The sequence below is a fragment of the Petaurus breviceps genome, unplaced genomic scaffold (genome assembly GCF_028583685.1).
Source record: "Petaurus breviceps papuanus isolate PSGF00001 unplaced genomic scaffold, PetGlider_PUasm1.0 90591, whole genome shotgun sequence".
Taxonomy (NCBI): domain Eukaryota; kingdom Metazoa; phylum Chordata; class Mammalia; order Diprotodontia; family Petauridae; genus Petaurus; species Petaurus breviceps.
The window spans coordinates 1,851,113-1,869,923 of NW_027187280.1; the positions used below are offsets into that span (position 1 = coordinate 1,851,113).

The 18,811-nt window shown below is 36.5% G+C and overlaps 1 protein-coding gene across 5 annotated transcripts in view; it reads left to right on the forward strand.

Moving 5' to 3' along the window:
- RBL1 (RB transcriptional corepressor like 1) overlaps nt 1-18,811 on the forward strand; it is a 62,141-nt gene that overhangs the window by 32,638 nt on the left and 10,692 nt on the right. For all 5 annotated transcript variants that reach the window (XM_069063536.1, XM_069063532.1, XM_069063534.1 and 2 more), the window contains 5 exons: nt 4,276-4,399; nt 8,362-8,619; nt 12,585-12,802; nt 14,505-14,681; nt 16,952-17,023. In XM_069063536.1, the coding sequence (XP_068919637.1) occupies nt 4,276-4,399; nt 8,362-8,619; nt 12,585-12,802; nt 14,505-14,681; nt 16,952-17,023 (849 nt within the window). The remainder of the gene's footprint in view (nt 1-4,275; nt 4,400-8,361; nt 8,620-12,584; nt 12,803-14,504; nt 14,682-16,951; nt 17,024-18,811) is intronic.

An 18,811-nucleotide genomic window follows, 5' to 3' on the forward strand; every position in this document is an offset into this window, starting at 1 on the left:
TCCACATCCCCTCTGGCATTTTTCATTTTTCTTTTCTGTCATGGTAGTCAGTCTAATAGGTTTGAGGTGGTATCTCAGAGTTGTTTTAATTTGCATTTCTCTAATCCGTAATGATTTTAGAGCATTTTTTTGTGATTATTGATAGCTTTCATTTTGTTCGTTTGAAAACTGCCTGATTAGGGTGGCTAGGTGGCTCAATGAATAGAGCACTGGCCCTGAAGTCAGGAGGAACTGAGTTCCAAATCCAGCCTCAGACACTTAACACAAAAAGCTAGCTATGTGACCCTTGGGCAAGTCATTTAACTCCAATTGCCCTGCCTTCCCCTCTCCAAAAAGCAAAAAAAAGAAAAAAAGAGAACAGCCTGATCGTGTCTTTGGCCATTTATCAACTGGGGAATAGCATTTATTTTTATAAATTTGGCTCAGTTCCCTATATATTTGAGAAATGAGTTATTTGTTAGAGAAACTTGCTGCAGAATTTTTTTCCCCCAGTTTCCCAGTTTCTTTCTAATTTTGGCTGTATTGGTTTTGTTTGTGCAAAAGCTTTTTAATTTCATGTGACTTGGGTCCCTGCTCTCCAGCAGGCACAAGCACACAGACACTCCTCTTTGCCCTGGAACTGTGACCAGAACTCTTTATGGGCAGTAGAGTTGCCATTCAGTGTCACCTGAACCCAGTACCAGCAAAAGGTCTATTGTAACCTCTCCAACCTCCTTACCATCTTTTGAGTAAGACCTTCTGAAACTGTTGCTGCTGCCGCTGTATGTGTTCTGGGTCAGCCTCCACTCTGATGTTACAGACTTTTCCTACTGACCTCCTAAGCTTTCTTAGGCTGGAAAAATTTCTTACTCTGACCTTTTGTTGGCTCTGCCACTCCAGAATTTGGTTTGAGGCATTATTTTAAAGTTGTTTGGAGGGGAGTGCTGGGAGAATTCAACTGAATTTCTGCCTTTACTGTGCCATCTTCTAATGCAGATATCTCAGTTTGTCCTACAGCAATCCTGCCTGAGAGCTAGGTCCTATTATTATCACCCATTTATAGAGGAGGAAACTGAAGCAGACAGAAGTTGAGTGTTTTGCCCAGGGCCACACAATAAATAAGTGTCTTGAGTCTGGATTTGAACTCAGGTTTCTTTGCTCTAGATTTAGTGCTTTATCCAGCCATCTTCCTTAGTGCTTTCTCTGGAAAAAATCAGCAAGGTGGTGCAATAGGTAGAGTGCTAGGCCCAAAGTCAGAAAGACCTGACTTCAAATCCTGCCTGAGATACTTCCTGGTTGTATGACCCTAGGCAAGTCACTTAATCTCTGTCTGCTTCAGTTCCCTTAATTGTAAAATGGAGATAATAATAGCACCTGCCTCATGGGGTTGTTGTGAGAATCAAGTGAGATAATACCTGTTAAGTACTTAACACTGCCTGGCACATAGTTGATGCTTAATAAATGCTTATTCCCTTCCATTCTTCTTTGAAGTTTTCCTTGATTTTAGCTTCTTCCTTTCCTTTCCTCCCATCCATAGACCTCCTGTGGCCTTTGTTTACTCCTCTCTCTATGCAGTCCTCGTGTCTAATAATGTATTATGAATACTTGCCTCTCCTGGGTGGTGGGCTGTCTCATTTAGCTTTGTGCCCCTCTCTTCATGCATCAAAGCAAGCACTTGATGTGTAATTTATGTTAGGCTTTGATGCTTTAGTGGATCCTCATTTTGTGAATTTCTTATCTATGTCTTTCTGTGATTCTGCACAATTTGTTGGAGGCCTTCTTCCTGGCTTGAAATATAATGAATCCCAGCACAATATTATCCATAAGCTCATCCCATCTCCTTTTACAGTCTCCTGTCTTTCACATCACTTCCAGTATGTGAGTCTTTATTCATAATCTGCTGCACCTTTCTTATGCCTTTTCTACACTTTCCCCTGGTGTACAGTTCTGGTTCTTTAAATATCATGGTGTCTTGCATTTCAAAGCCATAATCAGAAGGGTAGCATCAGCGTGAAAACATGAATTTCGACAATAGGCTACAGCCTAGGGTCTTTGAAAACTGTGCAGTTTTCTGAAAGTAATTGGGCTCATGAGAAGCTGCCATGGGCAGGGCGGAGCCAAGATGGTGGAGTAAAAGCAGGGACTTGCTTCACCTCCCCCTCCAACCATCTCCAATACCTGTTCAAAAATAACTAAACAAATTTTAGAGCTACAGAACCCCCAAAGTGACAAAGAGAAACAAATCTTCTACTGAATGCAGCTTGGCAGGTGTATAGGAATGGTCTGTCATACTGTGCTGGGAGCCAAGTGCAGTCCTACGAGAGCTGTGCTGGTCCAGACTCGTGGCCCAGACCGGCCAGAGCAGACTTCGGGAGAGTGAGTCACTGACAGCTGTGGTGGTTTCAGAGACTTCTCAGCCTATAAATGCCAAATAGAAAGTAAAAGGTCAGTAGGGAACTCTGATGGAACTGGGTGATAAAAGAGTGAGGTCCAGCCCCTGACCCCAGGGTGAGAGGTGGTGGCAGCACAGTGGCTGCAGCTGCTGCCACATAGTCACCTCCAGAGCTCTTGGCCTACAGATTGCAGGGGGACCAAGTGTCCATTCAGAGGGTAATCACTCTTGCTTTAACCTACTTGAGGGTAATTGCTCTTGCTTCAACCTGCTTGGATCTGGGTCGTACTCTTAGGTGGTGGTCCTGGGATGAGGAACACCAGTGTGCCAGAGCTTGTGGTGGCTGTAGAGAGGGTGCCCTCCTCATAACTATGACAACAGCTCTGGCAGCAGCTGCACAAACCCTAGCAATCTGGGATACAGCACACTTCACTCTGGAAGCAGAGTTCTACCTTGGCAAAGAGCTCAAAAGTCAAATGGCTAGCAAGATGAACAAAAGAGGAAGTGCGATCAGACCATAGAATCCTTTTTTGGGGGACAAAGAGTATAAAAATATGGAACCAGAAGAAGACAGCAAAGTCAAAACTCCTGCATTAAAAGCTTCTAAGAAAAATATGAATTGGTCACAGGCCATGGAGGAGTTCAAGAAGGATTTTGAAAATCAGGTCAGAGAAGTAGAGGAAAAATTGGGAAGAGAAATGAGAATGATGTAGGAGAATCATGAAAAGCAAGTCAACAGCCTGACTGAAGAAAATAATACCTTAAAAAGTAGACTAACTCAAATGGCAAAAGAGGCCCAAAAAGCCACTGAGGAGAAGAATGCCTTAAAAAGCCAAATTTGCTGTTGGAAAAGGAATTTCAAAAACTCGTGAAGAGAATAATTCCTTCAAAATTAGATTGCAGTGAAAAGAAGCTAATGACTTTATGAGAAATCAAGATACTGTAAAACAGATTCAAACAAATGAGAAAATAGAAGGCAGTGTGAAATATCTCATTGGAAAAACCACTAACCTAGAAAATAGATCCTGGAGAGATAATTTAAAAATTATTGGACTACCTAAAAGCCATGATCAAAAGAAAAAGAGAAGATGCCATGGAGAGAGCCCTGGCCTGGGGTCAGGAGGACCCAGATTCAAATGTGGCTTCAGAAATTTATCATCTGTGTGACCTTAGGCAAGTCACTCGACCTCTGTCTGCCTCAGTTTCCTCATGTCTAAAATGGGGATCATAATAGCACTTATCCCAGTATTGTGAGGATCAAATGATAGTACTGCCTGGAACATTGTAGGCACTTAATAAATGCTCGTTCCTTTCTCTCCCATTCAGTTCTCTTCTCAGCAAATTGTGCATCTGTGTTGTTTGTCTAAGGGAGAAATGTACTGATGGACTAATTTGGTGGGGTATTAATCCAGCAGTGTGTCATTGACTGCACAATAGGAATTCTTCATCTGTTTTGCTTATAGGTTATAAAAGGAATATTATATTACTTATAAGCTTCATTAATATACTATTTTTATTGCACACACTATATGGTCATATACAAAGTATGATATTCCTTTTTCTTTCCCCGCCTTTTATTTTTATTTTGCTTTTCACTGGATTCTATCTATTTCCATTTTCCACATTTGGAATTTCCCCTAATGTTTGCTTAATCACTGGAGACTCATACCTCCACCACCACTCATTCCAAGTTTGGAAGCAACTTGACTTCTTCAAAATCTTTCATGTTTTGGGATCTTTCTCCTAGACAAGGATTCTGGCCAATTTTCAGAATTCCTCAGCATACTCATAGAGGAAGACCTATAGAAAATGGAAGGGATTCAAGTCAAAAATAATCATTTAAGGGGGCGATGCTTGCCTCTTAGAATTTATCCAAAGCTGATTTTTATTTTGAATTTTTACAGGTCATATTTCCTAATAACTTGGAGACAGGAAATGTTCAAGGTCAACTCCCAATGATGCCATTGTCTCCCATAGTGCACCCTCGTGTAAAAGAAGTTCGGACTGACAGTGGGAATCTTCGACGGGGTAGGTTCAAGGTGATATGTCTTGAGGGTAAATAATGATGATAAGGGAACTAAGATAGCTTTTTTCACTGTTAAAGTTATAGGTTAGACTAATAAATCATTTAAAAATATATACTTATTGGGTATTTAAATAAAGATCTTGAATAAAGACCTATCACATTTTCTTAGTATATAGGAAAATTTCATAAAGCTAAACATCTTATTGTACGATGCACATCTTGCTCTTCTGACTTAGAGGTTTGGCTCAGTCCTTTAGTGTGTGAAAATCATTTTTATGGTTAAATTTGTGCCTTGTTCAATTAGTAGGAATTCCATTTTAGCTCTAAATATTCCTTAAAAATATAGTCAAGCAAATCCTGTGGGCATAACTTCAGCCATTATAAGAACAGAATAAAACTCTAAACATAAATATTTTTTAAAAGGAAAGTTAACTAGAAAATTCTATTTTTCCAAGTCTGGCAATATTAATTTCTTAATTTTTAAGAATTCTTAATAATTATAAATTTATTATTTTGTTTGGAGGTTCCAAATAAACAGTGAACCTTTTAATTTTGTATTCTCTTGTATTGTTTTTGCTTCACTAATGGGATTTTAAAACTCTGTTTTCATTTTAGTTGTGTCAGATGGTTTAGCAAATAAACAGTTGCTTGCACTGATTATTCATATCTCTTGAGTCTTGAGGCCATGCAGATGGCCACTATACCAGCCCAACACACTTACAGACTCAAAAGGTTGGCTGCCTTATAGATACCTGGCTGCTAGTTAGGCAGCTTCTGCTAATAGGCTCCTACTAGGTGCCGCTACAGTAACAGGAACTCACAGAGTGCTGGTCTTTGCCTGTCTCCAGATTTCACAACTGAGCCCACAGCTCTGGTTGGGATATAAATAGCACAGTGTCATGGGTGTCATTCATACTTCTTAAGAGCTTCAGCTTGGATATGTCAAGGAGCCTTGTTGGAATGCAGGGAGCTTTAGTAGGGATCACTTCCATCCTCCAAATCATATAGAAGTAAATTTACAAGTGCTAGAAATCAGCTAGAAAGTGTGGACTAGTGGTAAATTCATACTGTTTCTCAGTCCCAGAATTGAGTGGTACTCCAAGGAGCTGTCAAATCTGTTTTATAATTTTTACAAATGTATAAAATTTATAAATGTATAAAATTAATTTTATAGTTGAATTAATTTTATAAATTATATTTATAATAATATAATATAATTTTTCAACAGTCACTGTCATATAATTTTATTTATTATATCTGAGCTAAAGTTATATAAATATGTAGCAGATTTTCCTGTAAAATTGTTCTTCCCCTCCTTCCCCCCAGATTCTCACTAGTAAATATATAAATAAGGAGTGACACATAATTCTTTTAGGCATGTATGCAAATGCCTTTTTTTTTTTTAAGTGCCAGAGTCTATACCCTTTTCTTCTTTATTAATACTGCCCATGAATTGCTCTTCCCACTTCCCCAAAGCTCCTGCTCAAGTGATTGTGCATGTCCTCTAGTCACTCACACTTAACCTTTCTTCTGGTCTTTGGAAATGTTTTCTGTATTCCAATACCACATGAAACTACTGTATCTTCAGGAAAAAAAGAGTGACTGAGTACTTCAGTCATAGCTCCCTTAGTCTACCTTGTGAGTTATAGCTCACAAGGATTTTCCTGACTCACTATAATTAGGAAATTCCTCCAGAATTCAGTTTAAGCATCACCTCCTATATTAAGCCTTTTCTGATCTCCTCAACTGTTAGTTTCCTTCCCACTGAAACTGCTTTGTATTTACTTTGTTTTTATTTTAAATATGTGTAAGTTGTATTTCTTGATGGACTCGGACTCTAAGGCACTTGAGGGGAGGAACTGTTTCATTTTTTACTTTGTATCACCAGTGCTAGGTTGGTGCTTAATAGTTTCTTGTTGATTGATTGATTGACCTTAGGAGTGGGTGGTGTTAAGGGTTCTCAAAGAACTTGTCCTTTTGAGTTGCTATATGTTCCAGAAACACTAGACCCAGAGTATGCAAGATGCCCTGAACATGTCAAGGATGAAGCTTCCCTTCACTCTACTCCAAGCTAAAATAATTTGTTGTTTGCACCCTAAGCTGGAATTCCTGTGTGTGCATGGGAGTCAAGATAGGCATTAATCAGTCTGTACTTACACTGAGAAACTACTTGTGCAGCTGGGACCCTCACAGATAAGCTAACCATCATATCTTCGTACTCTAGCAGTTCCCAAGGGAAAAGAAGGCTGCTTTTGCCTTCTTAATTATTCATGATTTCTCTTCCCCTGCCACTACCGTTTAGGTGGAGATTTCTGTTTCTTCTCGTGTCTTTATTGCAATTTCATAAATCTGCACACTTCTTTTTGGATTGTGAACTCTTTGCATATGCTTTGGGTTCCACATAAATGTTCAGTTTCTCTTGTAATAAACTTAGTTTTAAAAAATTAATTTATTTGTAGTTTTCGACAATCACTTTCATAAGTTTTAAATTTTCTCCTCCTCCCTCCCTAAAGATGGCATGCAGTATGATATGGCTCTACACATACATTCCTATTAAACACATTTTCACATTAGTCGTGTTGCATAGAAGAATTATAACGAATGGGAGCGAACATTTGAAAGAATAAACAAAACAAAACAAAGAAAATATTTTGCTTTCCTCTGCATTACAACTCCATAATTCTTTATCTGGATGTAGATGGCATTTACTTACCATCATGAATCCTTTGGAAGTGTTTTAGGTTCTTGCATTTCTGAGAAGAGCTAAGTTGATCAAAATCAGTTATCGTACACTGGCTGTTTCTGTGAACAGTGTTCTTCTGGTTCTGCTCATTTCACTCAGCATCATTTCATATAAGTTTTTCCAGGATTTTCTGAAGTCCACCTGTTCATCATTTCTTATAGCACAATAGTATTCTATTACATTCATATACCTCAACTTGTTTAGCCATTCCCCAGTTGATAGGCATCCCCTCAGTTTCCAGTTCTTGGCTACCACAAAAAGAGCTGCTATAAATATTTTTGTATACGTGAGTCCTTTTCCCATTTGTATGATCTCTTTGGGATATAGCCTTAGAAGTATTGCTGGGTCAAAGGGTATGCACATTTTTATAGCCCTTTGGGCATAGTTCCAAATTGTTCTCCAGAAGGATTGGATCAGCTCACAGCTCCACCAACAATGAATCAGTGTTCCAACTTTCTCACATCTTCTCCAACATTTATAATTTTCCTGTTTAGCCGGTCTGATCGCAGTGATGTGATACCTCAGAGATGTTTTGATTTGCATCTCTCTAATCAATAGTGATTTAGAGCATTTTTTCATATGACTATAGATAGCTTTAATTTCTTCCTCAGAAAACTGCCTGTTTATATCCTTTGACCATTTAGCAATTGGGGAATGATTTGTATACTTATAAATTTGACTCAGTTCTCTATATATTTTAGAAATGAGACAGTTGTAAAAATTCTTTCCCAGTTTTCTGCTTCCCTCCTAATCTTAGTTACATTGGCTTTGTGCAGAAAGTTTTCAATTTAATGTAATCAAAATTATTCATTTTGCATTTCATAATGTTCTCTATCTCTTGTTTGTTCATAAGTTCCTCCATTCTTTATAAATCTGACAGATAAACTTCCTTGCTCCCCTAATTTGGTAAACTTAGTTTTTCATTTAAGTTTCATGAATTGTGATTGTGTTGACAATAGGAAGGGCTTAAATTAAATTCAGGCCGACCCTTTTCTTTCTTTGACTGTCCTTTCCTAGTAATATTCAGGAAAGATGGAGAGAGTAAAGATCAGCGTATCTCTTCAACCCAATCCTCACTGTATCATACTATCCCTATGTTACCTATGCTTCATGCCTCTTCCTCATAGATGGATGAGGATGACTCAAGGAGACAGGGAGACACTGGATAGATGAATTCAAATGTCTCACATGGTTTCATACTTGTTTTTTCTGTATACTTAGATATGCAGCCATTATCTCCGATATCTGTTCATGAGCGCTACAGTTCTCCTACTGCAGGAAGTGCTAAGAGAAGACTTTTTGGAGAGGATACTTCCTCAAAAATGTTTGTAGACAAAACTGCAACAGAAGGAACCAAGTTGAAAATTGCTTCATCTTCAAGCATTATTACTGAAAATGTATCTGTTTTACCTGGGCAGAGTCTTCTAACTGTGGCACCAGCTGTAGTAACAGGACAAAAAGTTACAATTCCATTGCACGGTAATGTTTTTAAATTTACTTTGAATTAAGAATATGAGACAATACCAATAAGTCAGAGGTGGTCCATTTAGCCCAGTACAATGTTCTGTCAATGGTAGCAGAAATACGTTGGGAAAGCCAGTTATTGACTGTGGGACCTCAAATAGGTTATTTTACCTTTCTAGTCCTTTGTTTTCTTGAAAAAGATGGGGGAGGGTTGTACTTAAGGGCTTCTAGAACCCTTTACAACTGTATTGTGTGTGATACTATGGTACCCTAAATTGGAACATGCTAATAATTAATGTTGTTAAAATTATTCTCTTGAATGTCTCTGAGATTTTTGGAACTGAAAGGGACCTTGGAGATCCCTGTTTTACAAAAAAGGAGGCAGAGGTACAGTGAGATTATTGGTAGACTTAACCAGAGTCACATAGGTGGAGAAGAGCAGAGCTTGGATAGATCCCAGGTCCTCAGACTCCAGAGCAAATATTCCTCCCGTAACAGGGGGGGCAGCTAGGTGGTGCAGTGAATAGATCACTGGCTCTGGAGTCAGGAGGACCTGAGTTCAAATGTGACCTCAGACACTTAACACTTACTAGCCATGTGACCTTGGGCAAGTCACTTAACCCCAATTGCCCTGCCCTTCCCCCTCCAAAAAAAAAAAGGCAAAAAAAAATACTCTTCCCATAGTTAGATAGTGTTAGCTGGCCTTCCACTAGGGGAAAAAGTAAATTGTGAAAAAAATGCATTTGTGATATTAACCCCAAAATATTCTGTTAATTTGTTTCTTATTGTATAAAACTGAATTCCTTATTTCCTGTTTGAACTCAGTAGTTTTAGGAAAACATTCTCCTGCATTTTAAAATGAATAATATTCATCAAAATTTTTAGTCTACTATATTTTAGTAAATATATATGGTATGTGAGCACATGCAGATAGTATACTCAGCACTTTAACCTATTTTGTCAAGAAATAAAAAACAGGAGGAAAAAAGTATCATTTTTTTAAACTGTATCTATAAAATTCTCCAGGCAGGGGATTCTAGGGAATGAGAAGAATATCAGGAAAAAGAATCTAGAGCCCTTATTTTTTCACTCCCACCCTCCCATTGGGTACATCTGTTTTCCACAGCCACATCAAGAGAGTGCCCATAGTCATCATAACTTGATTTTGTTCAACTTTGGGTCATTGGTGCTCTTGTGAGCATACATAGACCTGATCCAGCCTAAAGTTGGAAGCATCACTTTTGTTATCAAGCCTAAAAAGGAAAATTTTATGAAAAATTGGTAAGCAGTTTTGTGTCTTTCAAACCTAAAAACATAGTTAAATATAGATTCCTTTTACTCATGGTCTAAGAGACCAGGTGGCACATAGATTGGTACTTATTTAGTTTAGGAGTTATAAGCTGTCAAGTTCATATAGTTTAGTAGAGGGTAAAATCTAGTTGGTGCTAGAGTAGTTATTATAGAAACAAGCCTTGGCTTCCAAGAAAAAGGGAGCAAAGTTAGTGGGCCTGAAAGGACTTAGCTTGTGTTCAGGTATCTCACATGATTTTGCTGTCACAGCATACCAGCTGTCCAGAAGGCAGAATTTATGCTAATTATTAAGAAGTAAATGAATGCATGAAAAATGTTTGTAAAATGTATGAAGAACACCTGAAAATAATCCCAATAGTTCTTCTATCACTTTTGAAATGTTTTACTGGTAATTCTTTTATTTCATTGATGATCTGTAGATCTTAGTTGCCTTATTTACTAAGCCATCACTAAAATAGACTAGCTCTACCACAAAGATTTTTGGGCAGCTGGATGGCACAGTAGGTAAGAGTGCCAGGACTAGAGTCAATAAGACTCAAGTTCAAAAGTGGCCTCAGATACTTACTGGCTATATGACCCTGAGCAAGTCACTTAACCCTGTTTGCCTCAGTTTCCTTATCTGTAAAATGAGCTGGAGAATGAAATGCAAACCACTCCAATATTTTTGCCAAGAAAACCCCAAATGGGGTCACAAAGAGTAAGAAACAACTGAACCCCAGCTACACAAAGATTGGTTCAGTGAGAAAATCTGTGTGCTTCTTTGTCTACAGGTGCAATAAGCAAGAAAATCATTGAGGTGGCAGCATTTGAGGATTGAGGGAGGGCTTGGTAACCAGGCACATAGAGCATGGAGGAGTGAAAACCCTGCATTAACATAGCTGTTTTTTTCTTTTGTTCCAATTGAGTCAGTGCTGAATGTCTAAGAGTTTTTTGTTTTGTTTGAGCTGAAGTTCTTATTGCCTGGCTTCCCCCGCGCCCTCCCCCCCAGACAAATCCCTTTCCTTCATTGCTTTTTTTCTTCTTTTTCTTTTTTAACTTAAAAGTACCGACTTCTTCATGATTTTAGCTAAAGTTAAAGTTAGCTGACTCTTTGGTCAGTTAACTCATGTTTACAGTTCCTCAAATTTATATTTGTTTTACAGCATTCCCTCTATACATCTTTCTGATGTATAGTTAAGTATAGCAAGTAGGGTTCCACAGAACTTAGTTATGCCTTAAAGATGCAGAGGCCTAAAAGAGGTTAAACATTCGTTTGAATGTTCTGGGTTTTTTTTTTTTTAAACAATGTGATTAAGCAATTCCATGTTGTTTCTAATACCACAGGTGTTCACATATCATGTTAATCTTTTCCCAAATGAGTCGGGGTCCCTTCTCTTCTCTGACTCCTACGCTTCTCGTTGGCAAAGTGAATAGATTGCAACAAATGATCTCTAAAGTACCTTTCAACTTGCTAACGTCTGTATTTTTGTGAAGGATGACAGTTATTCACTGATCATCATTTGGGCTTTACTTTTTGCCTTTTGTTTCTTGACATGGCATCCATGTGCGTACTTATTTTAGGGTTTTGAGATAATGGCGTGATTCTCCAAATTCTTGTAGTGACACTCACTGAATTCCAGAACCATCTTGAATTTACAATAACCTTTTGAACCTAGTGTGATTCAGAGGCTCTGTTCTCTCTTGGTTTGTACTTAATCCATCCTTCCTATCCACTGCCATATCTGCATTTGAATATCCTGTGGCATAATACGTGCTCTACAACAGATGTCATTCATATAGTCTGTAACACTCAAGTGCAACCCAACTCAGATTTACATGTACTTGGGAAATATTTAACAAAAAAATACAATGAAACATAGATAACATTATGTTTTAAAAATAATATGTGGCCTGCAGGAATCCTTATATATGAATTAGTAACCCTTCATTTCTATTTAAATTTGACACTACTGCTTTACAGAACTGATGCTTGTTAGTAGACAATTTTAAGCCCACAGCTTTAACTTGATCTGTTTATTGTTTATTGTCACTAGTCTTTCTGTGTGTGTGTATGTATGTATGTGTGTGTGTGTGTGTCTGTCTGTCTTCCTAAACAACTGAATGATCTAGATAGATCAAAACTTCAGAATAATTTATATTCTCTGCCACCTTTTCATAAGTTCTTTGTAGATAATACCACTGATATTCCTTGGAGTACATATTCAAATTGGTATTATCCCATTGGGCAAATGAAGGCAGTTTTTTTTAATCTTATAATGGAAATGGGATGAGCTATTTCAGGAGATATTTAGGTGGAGGTTAGATAGTCATTTATTTGGGATCTTGTGGAAGTGATTAATTCTTTAGGGGAGAGAACTAGATGATCTCTCAAGGTGCCTTCCAGCTTGATAATTCAGTGAAGACACTATTGTGCTCTCCACTATCTCTGCAGGCCTCAAGTTTGTCAAGCTAATCCAGTAAGTAGCATGGTATGGTAGAAGGAGCACTGGAATGATAATCTGAAAATTCTTTACAGAATGATTGTTAAATTGTTTTGTGACTTTTCCACTAATTAACTATGTGACACTGGGTAAGTCACTTAATTTTCCTGTATATCATTTTCTGTGTGTGTGTGTTATTACATATACAGTTTAGTTCCAAAATGGAGAACTTGTCCTTTTGTTTTTCAGGTGTTGCCACAGATACAGGAGGAATCACAGTAATACCTATGCCACTGAATGCAAATGAGCAATCTAGAGTGGAGAGCCCTGTACAAATACCAATTACTGCTCAGTCATTAAGTGGTACTTCTCCAAAACAGTCCCATGCAACAAAAGCGCCAGAAACTCATCAGGCTGGAATAAGCCGACCAAAAAGAACTGGATCTCTAGCATTGTTTTATAGGAAGGTAAATGTTTCGATTTGGAGAGAATGAGGATTCATAGAATACTTCTAGCCATTCAAAAGAGATAACAAGTATGGCATATCAAAAACAAAGTCCTGATGAATCATGGTTCAATCTCAGAAATTATTTAGCAATCATTTCCTTAATTGACTCCTGCATTTGTCTTTATTATTTTTACTCAACAATAAAAGGACTTTTAACACCCACACAAAATAACCTGCCGTGTAACTTTGGGCAAGTTACTTAATCCCAATTGCTTTAAAAAAAAAAAAAACAATAAAAGGCTGCTTTTATCATCTACTATATTAAGCAGCTTATATAGGTTTTTAGCCAAACAGGGTACTTTCTGTATAAAATTCTGGAGCTGAAGGGGACCTCAACTGGCCATTTAATCCACCCTGCAACTAGATGATTCCCCCATTCTTAAGACTCTGAAGGGACTATTTTCTTTTGGTAACCTATGTCAGTACTTAATAATCACAACTCCTAAAAATTCCCTTTATCTTGGTGCAAGTTTTAATTTAATTTCTATAGTTTGCTACACTGTAAGTTAGGAGCAACTGATCAGCCTCTTCATCATTTAAAGAGTATTGTCTTCAGCTTCTCCATATCAAATAAACCCAACTTCTTTTAATCTTCCCATAGCTATAACATTTTCCTTGGCCCTTTTAAAAAATTTGTACTTTCATGGGTTATTTTTGTTCTGTATTTCAAAAGTTGGGGCCATCCAAACAAGACATAGTGCTTGGACTGGTTAGTCCTTAGAGTAAGATGAGCAAATTACTTTCTATATATTGAATTCATATTATAATTACAGTCATCCTTTTTCAGTGTGACACTTTACTACTTTAAGGAGCTATAATTTCATAATATTCTGAATATAGTCAAACATTTTTATGCTTTTTATCTTGTATGGTTGCTTGCTGCCCTGCAGATATATATATATCTCTGCAATATATATATTGTATATATAATTTTTTTTTTTTTTGCTTTTTGGAGGGCAATTGGGGTTAAGTAACCTGCCCAGAGTTACACGGCTAGTTTTTGTGTGTGTGTGTGTGTGTGTGTGTGTGTGTGTGTGTGTGTGTGTGTGTGTGTGTGTGTTAAGTGTTGAGGCCGAATCTGAACTCAGGTCCTCCTGACTCCAGGGCCAGCGCTCTATTCACTGTGCCACCTAGCCGCCCCAACCCTGTAACTATTTTTAAAGTGTTTTTTACCATGTATGCTTGCTTACAAGAATATTATCACTCAAAATGTTAATAATCCAAAGTACTGATGTTCTGGTATAAATTTTTCAGTGTTGCTTATTTGCCCAAAGCCTGATTTTATTTAAAGTAGTGCCTAAAGATTTTCACATTTTTGACCCCACAATAATTTTTATGGCATTTTTATCACATACAGTTGTATGTGTTCACTTAACTTGTATATTCAGTAATTGCGTAATGATGAATCATGTTCCTTCTTCTTTTGGGTAAACAAGGGACTATGGGTATGGAATGTTGTATATACTGTCAGGCATGCTCACTGTTGTGTAGTTTTGCTTAACTATTTTTCTTTGTTTTAAGGGAAAACATTGCAATAGAAGGTAGGGGACGTTTCCATAAATAAATATTATATAAAAACAAAGATATCAATTACATTTATTCTTAGAAAAATAGATTCACTTGGCTTTGTGCTTAATATATTGTTCTTTATTCCATTTTAGGTCTATCATTTGGCAAGTGTACGCTTACGTGATTTGTGCGTAAAACTGGATATTTCCAATGACTTGAGAAGGAAGATATGGACATGTTTTGAGTTCACATTAGTGCATTGCTTTGATCTAATGAAAGACAGACATTTGGATCAGCTCCTCCTTTGTGCTTTTTACATTATGGCAAAGGTGATATATTGGTTTGGAAAAGTAGTTTTTATCCACCTTGGCTTCACTTTAGATATGAACTTTGTTTTATTAAACTTGATCCTACATTAGTCTTCTACTTTATAGACCAAAGGACTCGCCTTTGTTGGGAAAGTAGTGAATTCTGGTTATTACTATCTTTTTCCCTTGTTCTATTCAAGGTTCCAGAAGTATCATTCTTTCCACATAGTAAAAATAGCCATTCTAGAGATTAAAAACTTCTCTGTATAGTGAATAATTATGGACTGATAAATCTGTAAGAGCCCTTAGAAATCATCTGGTCCATTCTCAGCTTTAGTAGAGGAGGATACTAAGGACAAAATGTTTTTCTCACCAGCAAAAGATTGTAGAGTAGGAAGAAGTTATACAGTTCAACTTTCCCCACAGTTGTTCCAATAAAGATCTAAGAAGAAGGCCAGATGAAGTAATGATCAGGAAATTTAAGGAGAAACCACAGTGAATCATTTTTCTAGCCCAAGATAACAAGTTTGGTGACCAGGGCAAGAAGCTAGAATGCTGGCAGCTCTATTGCTTTGGCCCTAGGGTGAGAACTTGGATTCAGTACCTAGACATAGACCAGGGGTGGGCTGGCAGCTCTGTTGTTCTGATCCTGGAACTGGTTCTAGGACTTAGGCCATGGATCAGTGGCCAAGACAGAGGGTAGGACCAAAGGTAGACCTATAGCTCTGTTACTTTGAATCTGAAGAAGCTTTCTAGCTAACTAATAAGGGCTAGGTATAGAAAATACACACTTGAGTAGTGCCCAGAAGCAAATCTGCAGTTATGTTGCCTAGGCTTAAACCAGGGTCAAGAGCCAAGAGACAGCAAGCAGACTATGCCCTATATCAGACTGGTTAAGACTTGCTAAAACTTTGCAATATGCTGGCCTCATCCAAACCAGGGATCTTTGAAGAATATAACATTTAGTACCTATAGAATGCAGTGGCAAGACCCCAGATAAAAGAGGCCAGGATCATATAAGGCCCTGTCATCCCTTCCAGAAGTACACAGAGCCGGGCCCTAACACAAAGTCTCTGTTCAGTAAATATGGCTGGAAGAATGAGTAAACAAAAAGATTGCATGATAAAGAGGTGTTACAGTATTAGAAATGCCTAAAACACAGATATTTACTAGCATAGTGATCCGGGACATATCACTTTACATCTATTTGCCTCAGTTTCCTCATCTGTAAAAATGGGAATAATAGCATCTATTTCTCAGGGTTGTTGTGAGGACCAAATGAGTTAATAATTGTATAGAGCTTAGCACAGTACCTAGCACATAGTAAGTGCTATATTAATATTAACTATCATTTATTGTTTTCCTTTCCTTAATATGGTAAGTAGTATCTATCAAAACAAAAACATCATATGTAATAGGGATAGACTAGAGGCCTTTCCGGTAAAATCAGGAGTAAAGCAAAGATGTCCATTATTATTATTATTATTATTATTATTATTATTATTATTATGAGTACTAGAAATGCTTGTTATTAGCAATAAGAAAAAAACAAGAAGTTGAAAGAGTATGCACAAGCAAAGAGAAAACAAAATTATTACTTTTTGCAATCAGATGGTTTACTTACAGAACCCTAGAGTCAACTACTAATTAAAATACTAACATAGCTGGCTGACATGAAACAGACATTTATAGAATGAGAAACTATGAATTAAGCCTTTCTCATGTGTTTTAAGTAGAATATTCATTGTATCACTCTATTATAAGCATTTTGAGTGTGATGACCACACTGTCAGTTACCGACACTGTCTAGTAAAGTTCACTGCATAGTAGGCATCCATGTGGACACTTAAAATTGCAGTTCTTGTCCTATAAGCATCAAAACATCTATAGTCTGTTTGAAGTAATAGAAACTAAATCCTGGTATAGGAAATCTTGTTTTAACACTGAGATATATTCTAACTTTTGGTGTGTACTTAATTCACTTTTTAAAAAGTGCTAAACACTAATAAAACAGGAAATTTAAATAGTTCAGTTATGACCAGAGGTCTCATGTTTTCTCAGATCTGTGGAGGTTTATATTCAGTAAAGGGATTGTAAATTTGTCTGTCCTTTGCTGTTGTTGGTTCATATAGCTTTCTGGAAGCTATTCTTTAAAATGAGAGAACCCTAATTAAGTTATTTATTGTTCTTAAAGCTAATGTTTTTATGGCTGATCACTTTACTTATTTTGGTTTTTGGTCATACTCATTTTTTTCAATAATAGTTGAAAAATGCAGTTTACTTTTTCTTAGGTAACAAAAGAAGAAAGAACTTTTCAAGACATAATGAAAAGTTATAGGAATCAGCCCCAAGCAAATAGCCATGTAAGTAATAATACTGTTTTCTTTACTAACAAGAAATGTACTAACTATTTCTTAAATGGTTTCTGCTAAAATTTGAAGCAAAAGACGTAATTTCATTTATATACTGTACATGTTAATGTACTTTAGGTTTTCAGGTTTATTTAGATGTTATCGAATTGAAGAGATAGACTGTTATAATGAAAGGATAAACTACCGTAGGAAATAAGAAACCAGGAAATCTGTTCCTATAGCTCTGCTCCATTTATAAAAGGTTTATATCTGTAAGTCTTTTAAATCCCATTCTAGTACTTATTATTAGAGTACTACATCATGCTAAAGTGTTGAAAACTTTCAAATTGAGTGACAATTTGGTGGGTTGTTAACTTAAGTTAAAAAAAAAAAACCCAAGTTAAACTTTGTCACCCTTCACTTCATAGTCCTATTACTTGGCTATTAAAGGTGGAAAGCTTAACATTTCCTGAAGTGTCATAATGGAAGATTTCATATGTTATATTAAACTTTCTGTTCAAATAAACATAAAATTTTTTTTAAGTTGTAATCTTTAAAAAATAGCCAGTATGGAAATGGGTAAAAAAAATTCTCACTTCTTAGAGATAAATTTTGACAACTTTGTTTAAAATTCTATAATATGATCACTCTCATGTCTTCATGCATTTCAGAGACAGAAAGCCATTTCACTCACACCCCATATTCAAAGACAGAAGCTCTCACCAGGAATGCCTTTCCAGCCAACCAAATCCACAAAATCTTCAACAAAAAACAAAAATAAAGTTAACAAAATTACAAAATACTCTTCACACAAATATAGATCTAAACAGTTAGGGAAATATTAATTGCTTATAGGTAGGCCAAATAAATATAATAAAAATGACAATTCTATCTACATTAATTTACTTATTCAAGTGCTATACCAATCAAACTACCAAAAAGTTATTTTATGGATCTAGAAAAAATAATAAAATTTATCTCAAAGGACAAGAATATTAGAGGAACTAACTTTTTTAAATGTTAAGGAAGCTTAGTAGTTCCACATTTCAAACTATATTATAAAGTGGTAATGATGAAAACAATCTAGTATTGGCTAAGAAATAGAAGAGTGGATCAGTAGAATAGGCTAGGTACACAATACACAGTAGTAAAAGACCATAGTAATCTAGTGTTTGGTAAACCCAAAGATCCAAACTTTTGGGACAGGAACTTTCTGTTTGACAAAAATTTCTGAAAAAAACCTGGAAAGCAGTTTGGTAGAAACTAAGTATAAACTAACATTTTATACTATATACCAGGATAAGCTCATAATGGGTACATGACTTAGACATAAAGGGTGATATCATAAGCAATTTAGGGGGGCTTGGAAAATTTTACCTGTTAGATCTATAGATAAGGGGAGAATTTATGACCAAAGGATAGAGAGGCTCATGGGAAGTAAAATGGATAATTTTGATTACATTAAATTTAAAAAATTTTGCAAAACAAATCCAATGTAGCCAAGAAGAGAAGGAAAGCAGAAAACTGGGGGGAAATATTTACAGCAAATTTCTCTGATAAAGGCCTCATTTTAAAAAAATATAGAGAACAGAGTCGAATTTGTAAAAATAAGTCATTTCCCCTATTGATAAATTGTCAAAAGATATAAACAGGCAATTTTCAGAAGAAATCAGAGGTCTATACTCATTTGAAAAAAAGCTTTAAATCACTATTAATCAGAGAAATGCAAACTAAACCAACTCTGAGGTACCACCTCACACCTGTTAGATTGTTAACATGACAGAAAATAAAAGTGACAAA